This window comes from Salvelinus namaycush, chromosome 8 (genome assembly GCF_016432855.1).
Source record: "Salvelinus namaycush isolate Seneca chromosome 8, SaNama_1.0, whole genome shotgun sequence".
Taxonomy (NCBI): domain Eukaryota; kingdom Metazoa; phylum Chordata; class Actinopteri; order Salmoniformes; family Salmonidae; genus Salvelinus; species Salvelinus namaycush.
Genome location: NC_052314.1, coordinates 38,345,926 through 38,369,721, shown reverse-complemented (window position 1 = coordinate 38,369,721; position 23,796 = coordinate 38,345,926). Strand labels below are relative to the sequence as shown.

General features: G+C 47.6%; 1 protein-coding gene across 1 annotated transcript; it reads left to right on the top strand.

The window, feature by feature from the left end:
- Nucleotides 1-23,796, top strand: LOC120052658 (VWFA and cache domain-containing protein 1). Its single transcript, XM_038999704.1, has 21 exons — nucleotides 1-143; nucleotides 409-625; nucleotides 845-994; nucleotides 2,594-2,827; nucleotides 3,689-3,838; nucleotides 5,487-5,610; nucleotides 5,866-5,983; nucleotides 10,373-10,541; nucleotides 10,768-10,910; nucleotides 11,409-11,590; nucleotides 12,428-12,538; nucleotides 13,117-13,239; nucleotides 14,293-14,509; nucleotides 14,851-15,011; nucleotides 15,236-15,322; nucleotides 17,643-17,759; nucleotides 18,297-18,448; nucleotides 18,866-19,027; nucleotides 19,437-19,514; nucleotides 20,669-20,770; nucleotides 22,484-23,796. Exons 2-21 carry the CDS (start codon nucleotides 508-510, stop codon nucleotides 22,723-22,725), a joined length of 2,940 nt encoding a protein of 979 aa, XP_038855632.1. The 5' UTR covers nucleotides 1-143; nucleotides 409-507; the 3' UTR covers nucleotides 22,726-23,796.

Genomic DNA, 23,796 nt, shown 5'->3' with positions numbered 1-23,796 from the left:
CAGTGTACGTGTCGGCGGTGCGGCCCCAATCGAAACACATTGTGGTGATCATCGATCACGGCGTGACCATTACAGACACGCAGCTCCAGATCGCCAGAGACGCTGCGCTCGTCGTCCTCAGCTCCGTAGACGAACATGACAAGGTGAGGAGTACTCTTCTGATTTGATTACCCATCCCTAACTTACTGCCCTGCCCCAATTCCCCTTCACCCCCCCCCCCCCCCCCCCCCCTCGCCCCCCTTTTATCCCCTGACAAGTCATCCATATTCGTTCTCCTCCCTCTGAAGCGAAGAACTACGTATGCCCAGGGATGACAATCTTGATCCCAGCAGTTGTCGTTTCGGTCGTTCGAATGCATCTGCGATAAGGCTAAAAGGGAGTGTCCGTCTTTGTTTCCCTCTCCCCCAGGTCTCGATCCTGTCCTCAGCGGAGGTGGTGCGGTCCTGTTCTCTGGACCAGTGCTATAAGAGCTACCTGTCTCCTGCCACCAGCGAGACCAAGAGGAAGATGAGCACCTTCGTCAACAACCTCAAGGCTTCCGACAGCCCTACCCTGCACGCTCTGGGCTTCCAAAAGGCCTTCCAGCTGCTCCGGAACACCAGCAACATCACCCGCCAACTCACCAGTAAGAACAGGGCACCATGGGAAATGCGGTCTTTAGCACTGGCCACTGAGGCTTGTTCTATAGGAAATGGCAACTTGTTATTTTTCAACACTTGTGGCAATGTATTTGTGTATTTATTTAATGGTTGAAATAAATGTGACTCGAGAAAGGATTTGTGAGTTGAAGGGTTCATGAACAAGGAAGTGTGTAATTAGTTTTTTTTGTGTGTGTTCCTGTCAGATACGGACATGGTGATCATCTACCTGTCGTCTGGCATCACGTCCCGAGACGCGTCGGAGCACGAGAAGAGGGACACCCTGCGCGTGGTCAAAGAGGAGAACCGCCACCTCAACAACTCAGTCATGATCCTCACCTACGCCCTCATGAACGGTAGGAGCCCTCCACCACACGCGGTTGGTCTGTGGTCAAAATCACCCTCGACCCCACGCGCGCTGGTCTACGGTCAGAAATCGCATTGAGATTCGCTCGATCAAGAGAAAAGGAAAGGTCATGGTTATGACTGAAAGTGTCACCGGTGGTTTTACAATTGGAATTCAGAATCCAGTATGTTTTGTAATGTGACTAATGTTGTACCAGTCATGATCCGTAGTGGATGTGTTTGTGTCATGGGTAGTATTGCTGGACCTACCCAGCCACCTGGATGGGGGAGGAGGAAGAGGGGGGGGGGGGGGGTGGGATGGATGTGTCATATGGGAAGGGGGATGGGGGGAGTGTGGACTCAAGAGGTGCTCAGGAACCTCAAAGGGCTTTTTGTTTTCTGCAGTGTGTCTGTGATGTATCCCCCTCCCCCCCTCTCTATTGTCCCTCTCTTTTACCCGTCTCGCCTCCCTCCCTTTCTCCACATCCGACACAGAGAGACCCCTCCACAGGGCCTGCATTAATCTGGAATTAGCACAAATACTTTATTTTTCACGAGGAAATTAAAACGAGAGACTCGGAGAGAGCCTCGAGTCTAAAGACTTCAAAGGGAGAGTGTGTGTGTGACAGTCAAGCGTTGCTTGTTTAAAAGGGTCGGTGATGAAAAGGATTCAGAAATATACAATCATGCTAAGTTGAGTAGCTTTGTATCCAGAAAGCTCTTGTTTGTGTACCGCAGGCGATTGTAATCAGTCGATAGAGGTCCGTGTATGTCCAGATGTGAGCTGTTGATTGTTAAAAGGTCAACGGTCTTTTCTCCTACATCAACTCTGATGTTTGAACTTAGTGCGTGCGTGTGTCGACGAGATGCTAGAACTAGAAGGGCCAAATGGCTGGAGCGGGAAATCTTGAGGAATGGGCTGTTAATGCTCTGTAGCTGTCTAATAATACTTTCCAGTCTCTCCTGCCAGATTGTGGATCACGGACCGACTCAATCTCTCAAATACCCTGTCAGATATGAAAGAAAAAAAACCAGGAGAATGATTTATGCTTTTAACATTAACCAGTGAAATCAGCTACAGATTCTTTCATTGAGTTTTGCAGAAAACGCCAAACGTCCGTCTACAACCAAGCTGGCTCTGATGTCCAGTTTGACCCTGCGGTCCACACATGCCTGGCTGTATTGACTTGAATCCTTTCACATTCCCATGTGTCTTATCATCTGATCAGACCAGGGCCCTAAGCATAAGGCTTGACCCCCCCCCCCCCCCCCCCCCCCCCCTCTTTAATCCAATCGGTGATATGGCTGGCATGCATGCGTTCCACATTAAACCCTGTCAAATGTGCCCAGTGACAGCTGTCGGGCCAGCCATGTTGGAGAGGTCATTCTAGTCTGTCCTCTATGATAAAGGAATATGCTGGGGGACTTATGCGTGCTTTTCCTACGTTGACGTCAATACATTCAGGAGGATCTCCTAGGCGGCTGCTTTATGCCCCCCAGTGAGAACGATCGGGATGACTGAGTAGGCGTGTCAGTGTATCAACGAATCGTATTGCTTTGAGTCATGAAGCCGCAAAAATGATAACAAATCTCTCTCCCCTCCTCCACAGAGGGTGTGACCGGTCTGAAGGAGCTAGCGTTCCTGCGCGACCTGGCGGAGCAGAACTCGCTGAAGTACGGCGTGCCCGACCGCTCGGCGCTGCCGGTGGTGAAGGGGAGCATGATGGTCCTGAACCAGCTCAGTAACCTGGAGACCACCGTGGGACGCTTCTACATCAACCTGCCCAACCGCATGATCGACCTGGCCCGCTTCAGCCTGTCCTACCAGGACGCCATGGGAGACGGTGGGTTAGCAACTAGTCCTAGATCAGTTTGTTTTAGTGGCTCACAGTTAACGTTTGGTTTATAAAATCTGACCCCAAGCGCATGATTGACTTTGTCCGCTTCAGCTAGCCGTACCAGGAGCCCATAGGAGACTGTGGGTTTATATACTGATCCAGGGCCAGTCTTACTGTTAGGTTCATTATGGTTAAGGTTAGAGCTAGGGTACAGTGATCTGATCCTAAATCAGTGTTAACAAATATATGCTAGGCCAGTTCTGCTTTGGCCTGCCCTTCCAGGACCCTATGGGAGACTGTAGGTTTATATACTGATCCAGGGCCAGTCTTACTGTTAGGGTCATTATGGTTAAGGTTAGAGCTAGGGTACAGTGATCTGATGCTAAATCAGTGTTAACAAATATATGCTAGGCCTGTTCTGCTTTTGCCTGCCCTACCAGGAGCCCACTGTGGGTTTATATACTGATCCAGGGCCAGTCTTACTGTTAGGGTCATTATGGTTAAGGTTAGAGCTAGGGTACAGTGATTGGATCCTAAGTCAGTGTTAACAAATATATGCTAGACCAGTTCTGTTTTGGCCTGCCCTACCAGGACCCCATGGGAGACGGGGGTTCCTAACAACTGGTCCTGGGCCAGTTTCTGTTAAGTTAAATCAAGAAAATGGCCGTTGTAATTTTTTAGGTTATAGTTGGGACCTAAAAACTGGTCTGGGACCAGATGTGCTCTTACGTGCACATAATGGAGCTATGGTACAGAGAGCTGCTGATCAGTGGTAAAGAAGGATTTATGAACAGAATCGGATAGATTTTCGGCTCTCGGTCATAAATCAGTGCGGTTGTTTAACTACCTGTGTCTTCCACCCTGCAGGTTTCATCATGACGGCGAGCCGGCCATGTTACTTTGGCAACCTGTTGCTAGGCGTGGTGGGAGTAGACGTGAACCTGGCCTACATTCTCGAGGACGTCACCTACCACCAGGATTCCTTGGCCTCCTACACCTTCCTCATAGACAACAAAGGTACCATACCTATCTCTCTTTCTGTTCTACTGACATTTTACTTTATGTTCTTGTCTTTTATTATTTCTTGTTTCGTTTTGTCGGGCGACGAATACCCCTTACGTACGACTAATAAAACACGAAGCTCTTTCCTGTGTGTGCTCACAACTTCTGCATAGGCTCAGAAAAACCTGGTATGTAGTTAATACAACTCCTACTGGAGCAATTATTCTCACGGAGAACAGGTTCCATTGGCAAGTCCCGTCTCAGCCCTCTAGTCATCCCAGGACAGATGGCAGTGGCTCTTCAGAGCCCTGACTGACTGGGAGGTCCAGTAGAAATATGAAAGTGGCACGGCCGCCGGGTCTGAGTGAGGCAGGTCAGCAGGCCTGAGAGGGAAAGTCATTAAGTTTACACCCCATTAGGGGAACTACCTGGCTGTGACACACGGCCAGACTGACAGACCCACTGACAGGCCGTGAGGTGACATCACCAGGGCAGGGCTGTCCAGGGTAACAGTGGTCCTGTTCACACAGAGAGAGAGACTGAGTCAGGGGCGAGAGGTGGAGTTTTGGCTCGCTACTTCTCTGCCACTCATTTTAGGCTTGCCTTTAAGAGAGGCTTAGTGTCACCAAAGGCTGCATTTAAGAGGTAGTTTTTGCGAATGCTTTTCAAATAAAGCAGGATGTTTCCTTGGCTGGCCAGGGAAGGTTAGGTTTTTGTAAACAATCTGAATGGCTGGCAGTATTGTTATTGTAATGGGTATGTTGTCAGATGACGGCTTGTTGCAGCATGGTACTTATTACACTGTCATTCGATGAACAAACCACGATTTAATGAAGCTATTAAAGTTGTTAGGTGTGTTCTGACTAATAGGCCACTCAATTAGACAGAAGGTAGACAGTTCAGTGGAGAGTAGAATGATGCTGTAATGTTAATTGACTGTTATAGTGTGGAGGTAATGAGGTCAGAGATGAGTGTTTCTCCTCTCTCCTCACCCCCCCCCCCTCTCCTTCATCTCTCCCCCTCCTTCATCTCTCATTCTCTCCCCCTCTCCATCTCTTTCTCCGCCTCCGCCTCCATCTCTTTCTCTCCCCCTCTCTTTCATCTGTCTCTCTCTCCCCCTCTCTTTCATCTGTCTCTCTCTCTCCCCCTCTCTCTCTCTAGCCCTCTCTTTCATCTGTGTCTCTCTCTCCCCCTCTCCCTCCTTTCTCTCTCCCCCTCTCCTTCATTTCTCTCTCCCCCTCTCCTTCATTTCTCTCTCCCCCTCTCCATCTCTCTCCCCCTCTCCTTCATCTCTCTGTGTCTGTGTCTCTGTCTGTCTCTCTGTCTGTCAGAGAGAACCTGCTCCCTCCGGCTGGCTGCTAGAAACAGACAGCCGTAGAACTGGCACTGGGCCAAGCCGTTTGTTTACCCTCATTAAAGTACAACCCCCCCCCCCCCCATTCCCTCCTCCCTCGTAAGGGCTCTCACTCTTCCATAGCTTACTATTACTGCTGCTCTGAGCTCACTGGTGCCTGCCTGGAGAATGGTTAGGGACCACAGTAGTAGGGGAGGTTTGGCCTTGCCTTGCCCAGGGAGTAGTAAGCTTGCCCCTGGGGTAAGGTGTGTTTCGATCCTGTGAAGATCCCCTGACACCGCTGTTCTCCTGTTGTTTTTGGTTACCCAGGTTACACCCTGATGCACCCGTCCCTCACACGGCCCTACCTGATGACCGAGCCTCCGCTGCACACTGACATCATCCACTATGAAAACATCCCAGGGTTCCCTGTAGTACGGGACAACATACTCCGGTGAGTTAGGGTTTAGGGGGCTACGACCGAGAGGTGCGGTTTCACCAGTTTTGTGTAGATGCTGGAAACTCGAGGTGGCTACTAATGTAGTTGGATGCCTTTTCATCCGCTCTCTGTTATAGCAATCTTTATTTACATATTGTAATCTGAGGCGTTTTTTTTTTAATGGACTGCAATTCACGCTTGGTGTTATCGTACGGACAGCGTTAATTGTTGTTGCTAACTCAAACCCTCCTGCTCCCTGTGTCGCCCCAGTCTGCCTCTGGGCAGTCAGGTGATAGCTGTGCCAACCAACTCCTCTCTGTCCTGGCACACCAACCGGCTACGAGACCCCAGCAGGGAGGCCTACAACGTCAGCTACGCATGGAAACTGGTACGAGGGCACTGCCGTCGCTCACCGCCCGTCTCCGTTTAACTCTGACTCCGTATATCTCCTCTCTAGAGTTCTCTTTTCTCTTTCTCTCCCCTCTGTCCCTCTCTCTTTCTTTCTTCTCCCCTCTCAATAATAGAGCAAGCCAACAATGCAATGCTGCGTCTTTGTTTTCTCTTCCTCCAGCTCCAATTAGCCGAATATTCATCTTAAAAGTGTCCTTTAACAAAAAAAGTGTGTATACGGATGGACATTAACGCAAAATCACAACTTTAATGCCTCACAGAATGGACAAACAACATATAAATGAAACTCTTGATGTCTATAGTAACCCTTGGGCGGAGTGTATACCCAAGAAAGCGGACTTCTAAATGTTGGAGAAATACAGAAAATAAGAGGGGTTGTGGATGTTACATGAAATTGACATGCTTTTTGGGGAGACTGAATATATTAGCAGAGGTCTGTTTAGTTTCTAAGTCGTAGGTCAAAACGTGGATAGTCGTTTCGAAGGAAAGGCTTGGCTGAACAGAAAAACGATAATTTTGAAAATATTATTTCCATTATTACTTTCGAGAAGATTTCTTGATCTAAGTCTGTCCGAACACATTTGTTGTCATTTGGAATGTTTTTTAAGATGTCACCAGAAGGGCATAGTGCCTTAAGATTGCATAATTACAGATATTACAGCCCGAATAGTACAAACTGGTTGAATCAACGTTGTTTCAACGTAATTTGTCAATGTATTGTGATGTGGCTTCTACATGGAAAATACATTGGATTTGACAAAAAGGCATCAACGTAAACTGTTGAGTGTGAAATTTCAACCACAGGATTGTCATCATTGTAACCAGGTTCTAAAACTATATTTTTGGTCCACCAGCCACTGTCAGGTAGATTTAAAAATCTCCAGCCACTCAAATTGTTTAACAGACAGAATATTTTCCCCCGCTAAAATTACACTACCAAAACACACAAAAACAGATGAGCATGCTTTGTAATGTTTCTAAAACAATAAATGTATTACTAGTAAGAAGTAATGTGGTATATTGTTTCATTTCTGTTTTGTTTTTTTGCGACCTCAGCCATTTAACCAAAATATCACAAACGAGATAAAAATGTTCACCTGCCCCTTTAAGGGCAGAAGGTTACCTGGTAACACGGCTTGGGAGTCATGTGCCTATGAGATGGAGTCTGACTAAAAGCTGCGTTGTCTTATCTTCGCTAGCAGTTGAAACTCAAACATTGAAAAACAACCTGGCTTGTGAACAAACAATGTCAATTAGCCAAGAAGCACAAGGACAAAGTCTCACTTCAGTAGACTTTCATTTCAAGAAAAGTAGACCAACTGTCATGCCTGTGCACAGCGCTTCTAAAATCAAATCTTTCAATCAGCTCTTCACGTGCGCACAACCTAGCCAGGCAGTGTTGCAGCTTGAGGTGGGATAGGCTATAGGATTCGTAGGTCTTTTGACGTTGTGCGATTCATTTACCGGCTGTGAAACAAAACGGCAGAAATACTTTGAAAACAGCTACTACGGCATTTATTTGACTATAAATGGTAATCATACTTGACTATTTTTATTCACAAGTGTGAGTGAAATGCTCGCACTGTGGAGTCCTGACGACCCGCCAACGTGGCTGGCTGGTAAAATGGACATCTTACCCCTGGTGTTAATTTTAAGCCCTGATTGTAACCAAAACCTTGTACGAAATATGTTGAATGTGTACCTTTGAAACAACGTTAGATCTTCAACTCCACTATCAGAAATAGACTATAGGCTGGGCAGCTCCTCCTATTGGAGAGTTGATCCATCTACAGCTATTCGTTTGGTCTCCCATCCAGGGTTTAAAACCAGACCTGGTTAACTTTATTTGTCACTGACGACTACCAATGTGCTATCTTGAGGATGATTATTGAGAGAGCTCTTGTCTAAATACACTGAGTGTTCAAAACATTAAGAACACCTTCCTAATATTGTGTTGCATCCAGAGTCACATTTGATTTATTTCCCAAGCTAAAGCAGATATCATACAACAGGTTTTTAAAGGACACAAGAGTTCAGTCTGCTTCGTGTTTTCATTTTTGCCGTTGAAAAATATCACGATACTGGTATCGTCTCGAACAGCACTGATCACTTGCACTATGTACTTTTTTTATGTCATCTCAACTGCAATCCATGTCATTTGGTTGTGCTATTAGATGAAGCACAGTGGTAACACATTAAGTTGTATGAATACAAAACGTATGACATTCGAATCCCATTTGATCTTTTTTTGTGCTTTTAAATGGCTGAAAGCGCAGTGGTAATACACTTCGATGACCACTAAACAAGCAATCAGACATGGCTTTTCCATTGGAATTTGGTTGTGCTTTCAGATGGTTGAAATCATAGTGTGATAACACATTGGGAATTCAACAAACTTCTGGCGGTCTTTTTGAGCGAATACAGGTTGAAATCTCATTTGAACAACTCAAACGAACATTAGCAAAATGTCCATGTTGAAATATGGTGTGACCAGTGGAATACAAGACCAAGACTCCTCCTTGTTATGTATATCAAAATGAACCTTTACCAGTTGAATGTAGACACAAATATAATATATGAATATATTAAACATTTTATGAAATATTGTAAAAAAAAAATATATATATATATATATATATATATATAAATCAACAATTTACATGTGCCTATACTGCCGATCCACTTTTCTGGTCACTGGATTTTAAAAAGACACTCCAGGACTATTCACAGAAACAGAAAGAGACGTGTTTCTGTTATCTAAAGAAAACAGTGCCGTGTATGAGAAATGCATGATCAACAATTGCTTCAGTAAAAGTATGAAAAATACATCTCAGAACAAGCACACAAAATGTGGTGAATGCACAAGCTTCCGAAGCTAAGATATGATCTGTCACGTCCACAACCGTTATGGATGTTAAGGGCACCAGAATGCCGGGAAAAGAAAAAAAAAGGATACTGACAATGAAAAGGAAAAACAAATTATAGACCATAAAACCTTGATCAAAGTTAGCTTTACAGAGAATTTGAAGAGCTGAAAAACATTTCCTGAAAAAACAGTATGAATGTTACATTGCCTGTCCCAGCCACCCCTCTACCTTTACAGGACCGTGGAACACGCAAACAAAACTCAACACTTCAAATTTGGTCTGTATTGTATCAATAACATCTCAACTTCATAACTAAAAGTGGGGCACAGCTGTGAGTGGAAAAACGAGCTCTTTTCTAAATGTCATGAATGTAATGGGGCGGCAGGTAGCCTAAATGGTTAGAGCGTTGGGCCAGTAACCGAAAGGTTGCTCGATCGAATCCCCGAGCTGACGAGGCAGTTAACAAATCCCCTGAACAAGGCAGTTAACCCACTGTTCCTAGGCTGTCATTGTAAATAAGAATTTGTTCTTAACTGACTTGCTTAGTTAAATAAAGGTAAAATGGTCAAAATTTATGCAATTTCCTACAGCATACAGCTCTTAAGGGTAATTATAAAAGTGGTTTCATTTGGAAATTACTAACTTTATTTGATCATGCTCAGGTTGACCTTCCTGTCTCTATATTTTTTGTCAAGGTCTGCGTTAAAAGGATAACTTTGCTTAGGAATGTCTTGTTGTACCAGAGCTCCTAAAAGGTTCTGGTGTGCCGCAGCCTCCCAGACAGATCCACTCCACGTGGTTCATTGAAAAATGTGGACGAGGCCAGGCGAGTCGTACGCGGCAGTCGCTCTTGTCTGTTGCTGGCGTCGTCCTTACGCACAGCACATTTATCTATCTATCTCATTGGCAGCAGTGCTGGGAAAGGACCGCCTGTTCGTGTGCGGGTGTGCGCGTGTGTGTACGCTCGTGCGGCAGGGTCATAAAACACTCGCGGTGACATCTGACGGTAAACACACTTGAGGAGAAGCCGGACAGGAGTAGGAGTGTGAGTTCTAGAGTTTCTAAACCACAAGTTCAGATCAGTCGTATCTTATCAATGGATTGTACAAATCTCATAGGAAAATATGTGTTTTTTTTAAAACTTTATTGAACTAGGCAATTCGGTTAAGAACACATTCTTATTTATAATGACGGCCTACCGGGGAACGGTGGGTCAACTGCCTTGTTCAGTGGCAGAAACACAGATTTTTTAACCTTGTCAGCTCGGGGATTCGATCCAGCAACCTTCCGGTTACTGGCCCAACGCTCTAACCACTAGGCTACCAAGCTGTGCCTCTGCTCTGTACGTCTCTATTCTAAGTCGAAGCTCCTACACAAAACGGCCATCCTGTTCTCCCTCCACCTCTCTCCGTCCCACCCGGTGTCTATATTACACTGCTGTGTCTGTGCACCAGGGATGGCCCCGTTAACACATGAACCCCTTCCGCTCCTCTCCCCAGGTCCAGGACACATCGTTCATCCTGTGCATAGTGTACGTCCAGCCAGAGATCCCAGTGAAACACCTGAAGAACCTGAACACTGCTCCCAGCTCCAAGCTGCTCTATCACCGCCTGGACCTGCTGGGTCAGCCCTCCTCCTGTCTGCACTTCAAACAGCTGGCCACCGTCGGTAAGAACCAAAGCTAAGGCCATACAGTCAATGACTGGGGCAGAGGAACCCAGGCTAGAGGCAGAGGTTGCATTTGAAAGATGATGCCGGCGGCTGTTTTTAGCGTTCTTTGTCTCACAGCTTGCTAATGTTTGTAGAACTGTAAGTCGTTATTCATTTTTGTCTCTCTCTCTCTCCCTCTCTCTCTCTCTCTCTCTCTCTCTCTCTCTCTCTCACCGTCTCTCAGAGAGCCCTACGGTGATGCTGTCTGCAGGGAGTTTCTCCTCTCCCTACGAGCACCTCAGTCAGCCAGAGACCAAACGCATGGTGGAACACTACACAGCCTACCTCAGTGACAACACACGCCTCATAGCCAACCCTGGCCTTAAGGTACACACACACACACACACACACACACCAAGTTATGTAAAGGTATTGGTAAATGGGGGGGAAACGGTGAAGTTCCTGTCAATATGCTAGTCGTTTAACAGTAGGGACCGCCTTAGAGCGATGCGGCGGCAGTATCGAGACGCCATCAAACAGACATCTTCCCGGGAAAGACTCGAGAGCCAGCGCACACTAGCGAAAGCCACCAAAAGAAAGGAAATTAACTGCCGCTCAAGTCTCTTTCTTACACTTCTCTCTGTGTCTTTAAGGAGAAGCTGGAGAAAAGCTCCATGTTTTTGGCAAGCTGTGTGCATAGCGTTCTCAGCCCCTCTCTGTAACGGGGTGGGGGGAGAGACTGAGAGACTCTCGGTAAAGGGTGAGGGGGGAGAAGAGTATCTGAGATCCTGAGCCGGGCTTAAAGAGAGAGCTCGGCTCCTCTCCTCTCTTCCCAGGCCCATCTAAACGAAACCCTGCCATGTCCCTCTTTGTCCCCCCCTGCAGTCGTCGGTCAGGAACGAGGTGATGGCGACCAGTCACGTCACAGATGAATGGATGACACTCATGGAGATGAGTAGCCTCAACTGCTACATTGTGCGCCGTTACATAGCAACGCCCAATGGGGTGCTGCGGATTTACCCCGGCTCGCTAATGGACAAAGCCTTCGACCCAACCCGGAGACAATGGTGAGGTTTATTTAGGGGGGTGGGGGGGGCTGCTTTGAAATAATTCCAGACTCCTAGCGAGAAAGTTATGTCCTACTGCACAGCGTTTTGGCCCGGCTTAGCACAACTTTCTCTGTTTTCAGTTAGAATGATTGAATTTGCACGAAAAAGTTTGAATCTACTAAAACCCTGCGTGACACTTTTCATTTTGCACGGCAGTTGTAGAGTAGGCCGTTTATATATTTTCACCCTGGAATGTTCCGGTAGGAATGTTTGTCAGTCAACTTTTCTTCCCCTCTTTATTTTCCCCCCGTCTTCAGTTAGTACGGAACCCACCATGTATCGTCGTGGAATTAGCATGTCGCATCAACTTGTTTGTTTTGACCTGACCCTGCCCGCCAACCTCCTTAACTGACCTTTGACCCATACAGGTACCAGCACGCTGTAGCCAACCCAGGCCTCATCACCTTCACTGACCTTTGACCAATACAGGTACCTGCACGCTGTAGCCAACCCAGGCCTCATCACCTTCACTGACCTTTGACCCATACAGGTACCTGCACGCTGTAGCCAACCCAGGCCTCATCACCTTCACTGTCCTTTGACCCATACAGGTACCAGCACGCTGTAGCCAACCCAGGCCTCATCACCTTCACTGACCTTTGACCCATACAGGTACCAGCACGCTGTAGCCAACCCAGGCCTCATCACCTTCACTGACCTTTGACCCATACAGGTACCAGCACGCTGTAGCCAACCCAGGCCTCATCACCTTCACTGACCTTTGACCAATACAGGTACCTGTACGCTGTAGCCAACCCTGGCCTCATCGCCTTCACTGACCTTTGACCCATACAGGTACCAGCACGCTGTAGCCAATCCAGGCCTCATCACCTTCACTGGGCCTTACCTGGATGTGGGCGGGGCTGGCTACGTGGTCACCATCAGCCACACCATCCACGCCTCAAGGTACTTTGTTTTGGGCCCTTCAAAGAATTACACGATACAGTGAAAAATAGCGCGTCGGCATTTCAAGCTGTACAAGTGGCCTGCACATAAAGGCGCGGTGTGAAATGGCGTCCAGAGACTGAAGTTTTATTAGTTCATCTGCATGTGTAGTTACTGTGTAATCTCTGTGGAGGCTGTAGACTGGAGGCAACGCTAACACAGGCTGCATGTTAAGATGTGTATTTATATTCTGTTTATCTTTAACACACACACACACACACACACACACACACACACACACACACAGCTCTGATAATGCAGCCGCAGTGTGTGTAGGTGTGTGTGAGCGTGAGCACATGTGGTTGGTATCACCTTAATTGGGGAGGCCGGGCTCATGGTAATGGCTGGGGGCGGAATAGGTGGAACGGTATCAAACACATTCGCGCCGTCCCAGACACATTGTGAGCCGTCCTCCCCTCAGCAGCCTTCACTGGTTTGTGGGGTTAGGTTTGCATCCACAAGCAGGGAAGGTAGGTAGAGAACATGAAATGTGTACCGTTTTTAATAACTGTTCTCTCCTCTCCGGTCTCTCGGTGCAGTTCTCAGATGGCCTCAGGGTATGCGGTAGCCGTGATGGGCATAGACTTCACCCTGCGTTACTTGTACAAGGTTCTGCTGGACCTGCTACCCATCTGCAACCAGGACAAGGGCAACAAGATCCGGTACGTCATTCTTTGAGGGCTTCTTCTCTCCCGTCGTTAAAGGTTTGCGGCTATGCCTGATAGGGCTGCTGAGGGATGACCCACTGGTGGCTTTGTTTTTTAAGACTCTGAATCAAGCGAATCTGATTTGAATGGCTCGTAATACTTAGTTCGCCAGGATCCCAGCATGCCCTCTGCTCAGCGGGAGACACCATATGAAGAGACTGGCGGAAGTTCTCTGTTGTGGTCCAGAAATAAACTCTATGCTGGTTAGAAGAGGCGGAGAGGGAGGGAGGGAGAGAGAGAAATGGAGACAAAAGGAGATAAGCTGATTATAATTGCATTCCAGAGACATCCTGTTACGTTAGATGCTGCTGCATTCTCTCTCATTCTCTTTTCAGTCTCTTTCCCTCTCCCTCCTTTCCTCTCACTCCCTCCCTCTCTCGCTCTCCTTCTCCCTCCCCCTCTCTCCCCCCATCCTCCCTCTTTCTATACCTCTCTCTCTCTCTCTCTCTGAGAGTCTTGGTGTTCAGTGGTTCATGTGTAACAGGATTAACCCAGGGTAAGAGGACTGGGGTCTGGCTGGGGTCGGTTGGCGTTGAATGGGTTTGGATCAGGCAATATGGGGTAATTTAGGGCTCAGGGGGACTTGGTTGGGGTTGATTTGTGTTTGGCTCAGGCAGGATGGGGTAATATGGGGCTCAGGAGGACAATAGAATGAGCTGAGCTGGAGTCTGGCCCATGTGGCGCTCTTTACCCCCAGATCCTGCTCTCTCTCCCTCAAACACCACCCCCCTCTCTCTTCTGACTTAACACTGCTCTCTCTCTACCACCCCCCTCTCTCTTCTGATTTAACCCTGTTCTCTCTCTCTACCACCCCTTCTCTTCTGACTTAACACGGTTCTCTGCCTTCTACATCCACTCTGAGCTCTGGGTTCTATTGTGTTGAAGTCAGATGGGTTTCAGTGGGCATGTGGTCCCGTTTTTTGGCTCAAGTGCGTTAAGTCAAATTCATTGTACTGTTCAGTAAAAGGAATGGTACTTGAACTGGAGTTTCTCTCTCTGTGTGTTTAGGTGTTTCATCATGGAGGACAGGGGTTACCTGGTGGCCCACCCCACCCTCATCGACCCGAAAGGCCACGCCCCCGCCGAACAGCAGCACATCACCCACAAGGAACCGCTGGTGGCCAACGACATCTTGAACCACCCCAACTTTGTCAAGAAGAACCTCTGCAACAGCTTCAGTGATCGTACAGTCCAGCGCTTCTACAAGTTCAACAGCAGTATCATTGTGAGTGGATGGGTTGGATGGGTTATGACGCGGTCACTGAGACTAGGTTAGCAACACAAACGGGAGAGTGCGAGCCCAGTTCGACTGCTAGATAGATGCACACTGTGTTGTCCTCGTAAAACCACTTTGTCCGGGCAGATTATTCTAACGTGTAATATTTATCAGTGTCATAGCCCCACCAAGTGGTGGGAAATAATATAGCAGGCGCACTGTTGCTTTCTCAGAAGAAAGAACAGCAAAATACTGTAGACCCTTGGTGCTTTCCTCGTAAGAGCCATTTGATAAACCATAGTATAGTAGCATATTTTCTTTCTCTCACTGTATCCATCGCCTTCACTCAGGGTGACCTGACCAACCTCGTCCACGGGAGCCACTGCTCCAAGTACCGGCTGACCCGTATCCCAGGGACCAACGCTTTCGCCGGCATCGTCAACGAGACGTGCGATTCGCTGGCTTTCTGTGCCTGCAGCACCGTGGACCGCCTCTGTCTCAACTGTCACAGGTCAGGACACGGTCACAGGACACAGAGTTGCAAAGGAGATGAGCTGCGGAGGTTTTCTTGTTACTATGAACGAGTGATTTATCTGTGTAAATAGTTGTATGAACAGGGTGGAATAGTACGCGTTACGTTATTTAAACTCTATCCATTTTCTTTTTTTGAATCGTCTCTGTAGATAATGCAATTCTGTTTGAAAAACGTTTTTTAAAGTCTGACTTTTGCTGCAGGATGGAGCAGAATGAGTGTGAGTGTCCATGTGAGTGCCCCCTGGAGGTCAATGAATGTACTGGCAACCTTAGCTACGCTGAAAACAGGTGAGTGCTAGGATCCATAATTATGGTCCTGTATTGCGTAGCCTACCATCAACAACAGTTACAGTCCTGCATGTTTAAAAAATAAAGAGATGTGTGTGTGTGTGTACTGTATATGTGCCAACTCTTTAGTGCCTGCAGACTCTTTAGTGGCTCTGTTAGTCATCTTAGTCAACATCGTTCTACCAGGCTGTCTGTCTGTCATGATAATCAAATAGCTGTGATGATTGCTCAGGTACCCCAATGGTGGAACAAGCTTCTCCCGAATGTCAGGACACATCCCGAAAACCTACCTTTTCACAGTGTCTCTCTCCGCAAAAAAAAATATTGTCTTTTGGTCAGTGCTATCCTGGATCCCTGGGACGTCCCTACCCTAAACCCTTACCTAACCATTCCCCTGACCCCATTCCCCATTCCCCTGACCATTCCCCCTAAAATGTGCTTGCAGTGACTGTGATATGTGGTTATCTCACCTAGCTATCTTAAGATGACTGCACTTAACTGTACGTCGCTCTGTATATACAGTACAATCGGAAAGTATTCAGACCCCTTGACTTTTTCGAAATTGTTTGTTACGTTTACAGCTTTATTATTAAAAAAATGTCCCCCTCATCAATCTACACACGATACCCCATAATGACAAAGCAAAAACATTTTTGGAAATGTATTAAAAAAATACTTTTAATATCACATTTACATAAGTATTCAGACCCTTTACTCAGTGCTTTGTTGAAGCACCTTTGGAAGTGATTACAGCCTCGAGTCTTCTTTGGTATGACGCTATCTGCATGGCACACCTGTATTTGTGGAGTTTTTCCCATTCCTCTCTGCAGATCCTCTCATGCTCTGTCAGGTTGGATGGGGAGCTGAGCGCTCTGGAGCAGGTTTTCATCAAGGATCTCTCTGTACTTTGCTCCGTTCATCTTTGCCTCGATCCTGACTAGTCTCCCACTCCCTGCCGCTGAAAAACATCCCCACAGCATGATGCTGCCGCCACCATACTTCACCGCAGGGATGGTAGCAGGTTTCCTCCAGACGTTGCGCTTGGCTTTCAGGCCAAGGAGTTCAATCTTGGTTTCATCCAAACAATGTGTATTTGTCATGTGTGCCGAATACAACAGGTACACTGAAATGCTTACTTACAGGCTCTAACCAATAGTGCAAAAAAGGTATTGGGTGAACAATTTGTAGGTAAAGAAATAAAAACAACAGTAAAAAGACAGTGAAAAATAAAAGTAGCGAGGCTACATACAGACACCGGTTAGCCAGCTGCACCAATGTGTTCGAAGGAAACACCATACAACTGGCAATCGGGATCAGCTTGCAGGCGTCCAGCCCGCCACAAGGAGTCGCTAGAGCACGATGGGATAAGGAAATCCTGGCCGGCCAAACCCCTAACCCGGACGACACTGGACCAATTGTGCGCCGCCTCATCGGTCTCCCGTTCACGGCTGGCTGTGACACAGCCTGGGATCGAATCCGGGGCTGTAATGAAGCCTCAAGCACTGCGATACAGTGCCGTAGACCACTGCGCCTCTCGGGAGGCCCGACTCCAATCAAGTTGCAGAAACATCTCAAGGATGATCAATGGAAACAGGATGCACCAGAGCTCAATTTTCGAGTCTCATTGCAAAGGGTCTGAATACTTATGTAAATAAAGTCATTCCTGTTTTTGCTTTGTCATTATGGGGTATTGTGTGTATTTTGCTGGAAAAAAACACATATATTTTATAATTTTTTTTAGAATAAGGCTGTAACGTAACAAACAATGGGGAAAGTCAAGGGGTCTGAATACTTTCCAGAGGCACTGTTAAGCGTCTGTTATTTGACTAAATGTACTACACACATCGAGACCCCTGTCTTCAGTCAACCATTTCACTGTGTCTGCATCATTCCACTGACATACTCTACGTCTGGCTGGAGGGGGCTTTTTTGGGGTAAAAGAAATGGAGGACTGTGTGGTGGATAGAGGGGGTGCGTAGTCAAGATCACCCACAAAGCTATCGTTCTGCGGACAGTCCGGCGTTCATGTGTCGTATTCCCTCTTTTGACCTTCGCTCTATAATGCGAGATTCTCCCTCAGTTGAGCTGTTGAAAGCGGTAGCCTAAATGATAGTTGAACCGTCATTATCCCTTTTTGTCTTTTCCGTTCACGGATTGAACTGTTTCGACCACGCCGTTTCTCCACTTCATTAGTGTCTTTTCATTATTTGGCTTGTAAATTGCTGCTGTTTGACCGCGCGGTCGCCGGTCATACGTTTCTGGCGTTGCGACCGCGTGGTCCACGGTCATCGTGGTCTGACCACGTGTGGTTGTTCTTTAGGAACCCCAGCTGTGAGGTGCACCAGGAGCCCCTGTCTCTGACGGTGATGGACTCCAGTCTGCAGGACACCCTGCCCCAGTGCATCAACACCCGCTGCAGCCAGCGCTTCACCAGCAGGTAGAGCACACGCAGGGGTTTAACACTCTATTTGTGTCGTCCGTCTGTAGATGCTCTACAGACCATCAGTAACGTTTCAACTAACAATCTACTAATTCTAAACTTAACCTTTACCCTAGGTCTTAATTTTTAAACCTTACCCTAAACCTAACCCTAACCTAAGCAAGCAGTTGCTTATCCACATATAGTCTGTTGCTTATCAACAAAGTTTGTTGATAGTATGACCATTTTGTAGAACATCTACAGATGGACTGTCCCAAAGAAAGTGTGACCCATTACAGCCCACATCACCAACCTGGGGGAACGACAGGGGGAGGAAATACTGTACCGGAGAATAAACTCTTTCATTTAGGCCTCACCTTTTGTCGTCTGTCGGTACATAGATGGATTAAATCATGTAGTGACGCTGATTTTAGAAGAGCAACGTTTCAGATTACAAATCATTTCCAAAAATAGATTTGCTGAGATTAACTGTGAAGGGAATCCCTTGCACGTCATAGACTTTATTAACTCTGACCTTTACTCTGTGATCCTCAGTGACTGTTTTGGCGTGCTGGACTGTGAGTGGTGCATGGTGGACAGTGATGGGAAGACCCACCTGGAGAAGCCTTACTGTGCCTTGCAGAAAGAGTGCTTCGGGGGCATCGTGGGGGCCAAGAGCCCTTACATGGACGGCATGGGGATGCTGGGTGAGTACACATAACCTTGCTGTCACGAGGTCATGCAAACAGAATGAGCTAGTGGGATAGACTTTGTGGAATGATGTTTGATTTCCCACAGCTATGTGATAGTCATCCAAGAAGAATATTTAGTTAACTTTAAGGCTCGAACAGACCGGTAGAATTGTTGAGCGTCTTACAGCCTATAGTACTTGGCACCTCTGAAGAGAGTGCCGGAGGTCATTTGAAAACCTATTCTACATGTAGAAATGGGCGAACATGGCGGCCGTCAGTCGCCCACCGGCGGGTGGTCCCTATAACCGCACCACGCTGACGGAAAATGAACGGCCCGCGCTGTGCAGACCGACAATTTGTCCGGTGAGTTTTCTCCTTTTATAGATGGAATGTAACCCTTCGCCCTTCTCTCCCTCTCCCCTCCCCTTCCAGATGAAGAGGTGGTGTCTCTGAACATGATGAAGAGTGCCCCGGTTGGGCCGGTTGCCGGGGGTATTATGGGCTGTATCATGGTGCTGGTGTTGGCTGTCTACGCCTACAGACACCAGATCCACCGACGCTCACATCAACACATGTCCCCTCTGGCTGCACAGGGTAAGACACCGTGACATACTTAGGATGACCGTCACCCAGAAACAACTGACTATGTAGTTGGTGCATGCAAGTTGGACAACGCCGGTGACGCTAGTCGCCTTTTTGATTTTAGGTTTGATTCAAGTCTCATGCCTAGGAAATGTTATTGACATTCAAGACCACTTTGTGATTTGTCTAAGTCTGCTATGAAAGTACTCTCAACTCGAAGACCGTTATTGCTCCAATGTTGTCTGAGTGTCTATGGTCTTAGTGTCGCTAGAGAAAGCTGCTATGGCTGCCGTGGGAATGATGTAAAATGAACGGCTGACCTTTCTAGACGCTGCAACATAGAGCCTCTTCTTAATGGTAGTATTGCTCATTATTAACACTGGCTAAAGAGAATCCATCGCTCTCTCCCTCCTTCCTACAGAGATGTCCGTCAGGATGTCTAACCTGGATAATGAGAGAGACGAGCGAGACGAGGACAGCCACGAAGACAGGGGGATCAGTAAGTACGCCATATACACTGAGGGGACAGAACGTTAGGAACGCCTTCCTAATATTGAGTTGCACCCCCTTTGGCCCTCAAAACAGCTTCAATTCTCGTCGGGGCGTGGACTCGACAAGGTGTCGAACGAGTTCCGTAGGGATGCTGGCCCGTGTTGACTCCAACGCTTCCCACAGTTGTCATGTTGGCTGGATGTCCTTTGGGTGGTGGACCATTCTTGATACACACGGGAAACTGTTGAGTGTGAAAAACCCAGCAGCATTGCAGTTTTTGACAGGCGCCTGGCACCTACTACCATACCTCGTTCAAAGGCACTTAAATCTTTCGTCGTGCCCATTCACCCTCTGAATGGCACACAATCCAGGTTGCATTTGTCTCAAGGCTTAGAAACCTGTCTCCTCCCCATCATCTACACTGATTTGAAGTGGATTTAGCAAGTGACATCAATAAGGGATCATGGCTTTCACCTGGATTCACCTGGGTCAGTCTATGTCCTAATGTTTTGTACACTCGGTGTAGATTAGTGTCCGTGTGCTTTACCTAACCCATGGGTTCCATTAATAATAAAAGTGTTCTGTAAGGTTGTGAGTCGTTGCAATCCTGAAAGGAACTCTTGGTGCACCCGTTAAAGGCACAATTCTTGATTAGTTTCTCGCTTGAAATTTTTATTTTTTATTTCACCTTTATTTAACCAGGTAGGCAAGTTGAGAACAAGTTCTCATTTACAATTGCGACCTGGCCAAGATAAAGCAAAGCAGTTCGACACATACAACAACACAGAGTTACACATGGAGTAAAACAAACAAACAGTCGATAATACCGTAGAAAAATAAGTCTATATACAATGTGAGCAAGTGAGGTGAGATAAGGGAGGTGAAGGCAAAAAAAGGCCATGGTGGCGAAGTAAATACAATATAGAAAGTAAAACACTGGAATGGTAGATTTGCAGTGGAAGAATGTGCAAAGTAGAAATATAAATAATGGTGTGCAAAGGAGCAAAATAAATAAATACAGTAGGGGAAGAGGTAGTTGTTTGGCTGCTGAACCGCTATAAATACTGCATATTGTACCTCTAACTTGATTTGACCTTGTGTTCGCTAACCTTTGCCCTTGAGTTGACCTGTATTGTTGCCTTGTTGTTCCTCGTCTTGCAGTCAGTAACACCCGGTTCATCGCGGCGGTCATCGAGAGACACACCCACAGCCCTGAACGCAGGAGGAGGTACTGGGGACGGTCAGGGACGGAGAGTGACCACGGTAAGACCACAAGACGACCACAGAGGAAACCGGGCACTGTACTCCCCTTAAAATCACACACGTTCTGGTTAAACGGGGAGAAGAGTGGTCTAACTCTGAAAACCCACATAGCAGATAGCACCCGCTGCCTTTGTTGTTCCCTCGCTTCCCCTCTGGAGACGAGTCTCTTTCTAGCTAGCGCCGGTTGTGTAACCACTGATCAGAGAGGGAAGTGAAGGAGGGAGAAGTGAAGGAGGGGCAGTTGAGAAACGGAGAGAGTGTGTAAGAAAGGGGGCGGAAGCGCTTCAGGTCAAACGGCAAAGTGTTAAGTTGCCGGTTCTTTTCCCCGTCTCAGTCGGAGGTGTCCTCCCACAGTCCACGCACTCACACAGCTGAAGGGTCTCTGTACACTCTGAACACACACACACACTCACTCACAGTTTTAACACTCAAACACATTTTAACACTGTGTGTGTGTGTGGAAACACTGAGCTGGTATCTGTTGGTACACACGCCAGGGAATTGGAGGAGCATTTGGTGTTTGTTTGGGGTCAAGGGTCAAGGATGTTGTCTAACAGCCTGCAGGCAAACAGACATCCTGCTATGGGCATTAGTAATTCAGCCTCTCTGTGTATTATGTCTTTGTGTAAGTTATTACCGCACTCCTGACCTTTTTCACATCCTCCGTTCCAGTCCCGGTCTCTGTTTTCTCACAAAAAACTGACGACAACAGCAGTAGCACTGTCTGAAATGACTTCTCATCAGGAGATGGCAGGAGTTGTGGGTAGGAGAGAGGAGTTATATAGTCGGTGTCTTTCCTCTCCCCCGGATCCTATTGAACCTCCCTCTGACTGTTTTCGGGGGAACATTTCGAAAGCCCAAATCCCATTCAGAAGCTCTGCTAGCAAGTCTATATCAGTACCTCTCTGTTTTCGCTTAGATCGATCCCGATAGACGCCTACCATTGCCCATCGTGCACTCCAATCTACCTTCCACTACACTCAGCAAGTTTCTCTTCTTTCGACCGTTCTAGTGTTTTCTAAGAGTTGATGTTTCCTCTTTGGAGTCTAAAAGGGCCTGAGGGCTTGCTGAGTGTTGGGCGTTTGGCAGTTTCAGAGGCAGAGATGAGATGTACGATGTTGCAATGCCAATAATCTGCGGGGATTCAGAGGAGGGATGGATGGATGGAGGAATAGATAGAGGAGTTGAAGATGGAGGGATTGATTCAAACGTGTAGGCGACCCCCCCCCCCCCTTGAATGCACGCTCTTCCCCTCCACTGCGGGGGCACAAACTTTCCCTTAGCTCGCCCCTTCAAACCACCCCACGTGCAACGCACACCACTCGCTGCACGTACAGCTCTCTTTCTCCAGAGCTTTCTACAACGATTGAGATTTCACACGGATGTAATTAACGAGGCGTGGTGGCTAAGAATTGTGTTCCCTAGACTGTAATTATAGATCGCCGTAAGTATACTCTGGTGTGTAAAGTCTTGCTTATTTTCTTCAGACGTTTCTACTGCTCTGTCGTGGTACGCTGTTCAGATTACAGTAAGAGGCAGCGAAGCAATCGCAAGGCATCCAAGTTTGGGACACATCACTGTGCTTCTGTGTGCTTGTATCCGTGTCTGTGTTTTAGAATGTCTGTCTTGTATGTATGTATGTATGTATGTATGTATGCATGTATGTAAATTGAATGTGTATTAACACGTGTGTTCCTGTGTTTGTCACATCAGGCTACAGCACCATGAGTCCTCAGGAGGACAGCGAGAACCCTCCCTGCAACAACGACCCCCTGTCGGCCGGCGTGGACGTGGGTAACCACGACGACGACCTGGACCTGGACACGCCCCCTCAGACGGCGGCGCTTCTCAGCCACAAGTTCCACCCGTACCGCCACCCCCCTTACCATCACCCGCTCCACACGCACCGCCTGCAGGCGGCCGTCACCGTGCACAGTGTGGACGCAGAGTGCTGATCCTAAACCTCCATTCCCCTCCCTTCCCCCCAGGCCTTGGCTCTCCTCCACCCCCACCGGCCCTCTTCCTCGACCTGGCTACGCCTCGCTACATTGGTGGGGCCCCTGACATGCAACGCTACCACTACCGTCACCTCCAGACTCCACCACCATGTAGGCTCCCACTGGGCCCAGCCAGGGTGAGGGGAGGTGGGCTGAGAGAGAATATGAGCAGACCCCCCCCCCCCCCCTCTCCCGCTGGAAGTTTCCTTGGAAGATCATACACTGTTGGAGGAACACTAGCCTCCGTAGCCCAGCTGAGCTCCACTCAGAACGTGGGGGTGGGGTGGGGGGGTGAGACGCAGCTGCTGGCCTTATTCTAAAAGGGTCTGAACTTGTTTAAAAGTGTCAACACAGGATCTCCCATGTTTAAGAAGACAACAATAAAAAAAAAGGAAGAATTAAAGGATTATTTTTCTACTATTTATTGAACCGGATTTGAGGTGGATCAGAGTAGAGACTGACCGTGTGGCTGGAGCTGAACTGAAAGGACTCTGGTCGCTAAGGTAACCAGAGTGGCTGATCATGGACCACAGTGAGCCTCTGCTGCACACTTCCCTCGCTTTCTGTCGAGGATGCATCGAGGAAGTGGTTATTCATGCTATCGTTTTGATTATTTTCAGTTGTGAAGATAAGCTCTTTGTGATGACTGGACGTGCTGAATAGAAGACATTGAGAAACCCACCCACTTGTCTGAACTAGATGTGTCGTACTCCGATCACCTGGCCTACCATCAGTCACTGGGGCTGCTGTATGACTGAATAAGGAATTGGCATGCAAGGACCCTGGCAGAATGACTCGGACACAGGAAGTACAGTGCCCATGCTTTGGTGCCCTGTTATCTGCCTGAAAAGAAAGGTATAATGAGGCTTGGTGGAATTGGTTGGTCTGTCTTCGGACCTCACACTGGCATCTGGACCTGGTGGACCAAGCTATGGCTCTCTCTGTCTCTATGCCTGAGTGGGACCTATTAGTGTTGAACAGAGGTGTGTGTGTGTGTGTGTGTGTGTGTGTGTGTGTGTGTGTGTGTGT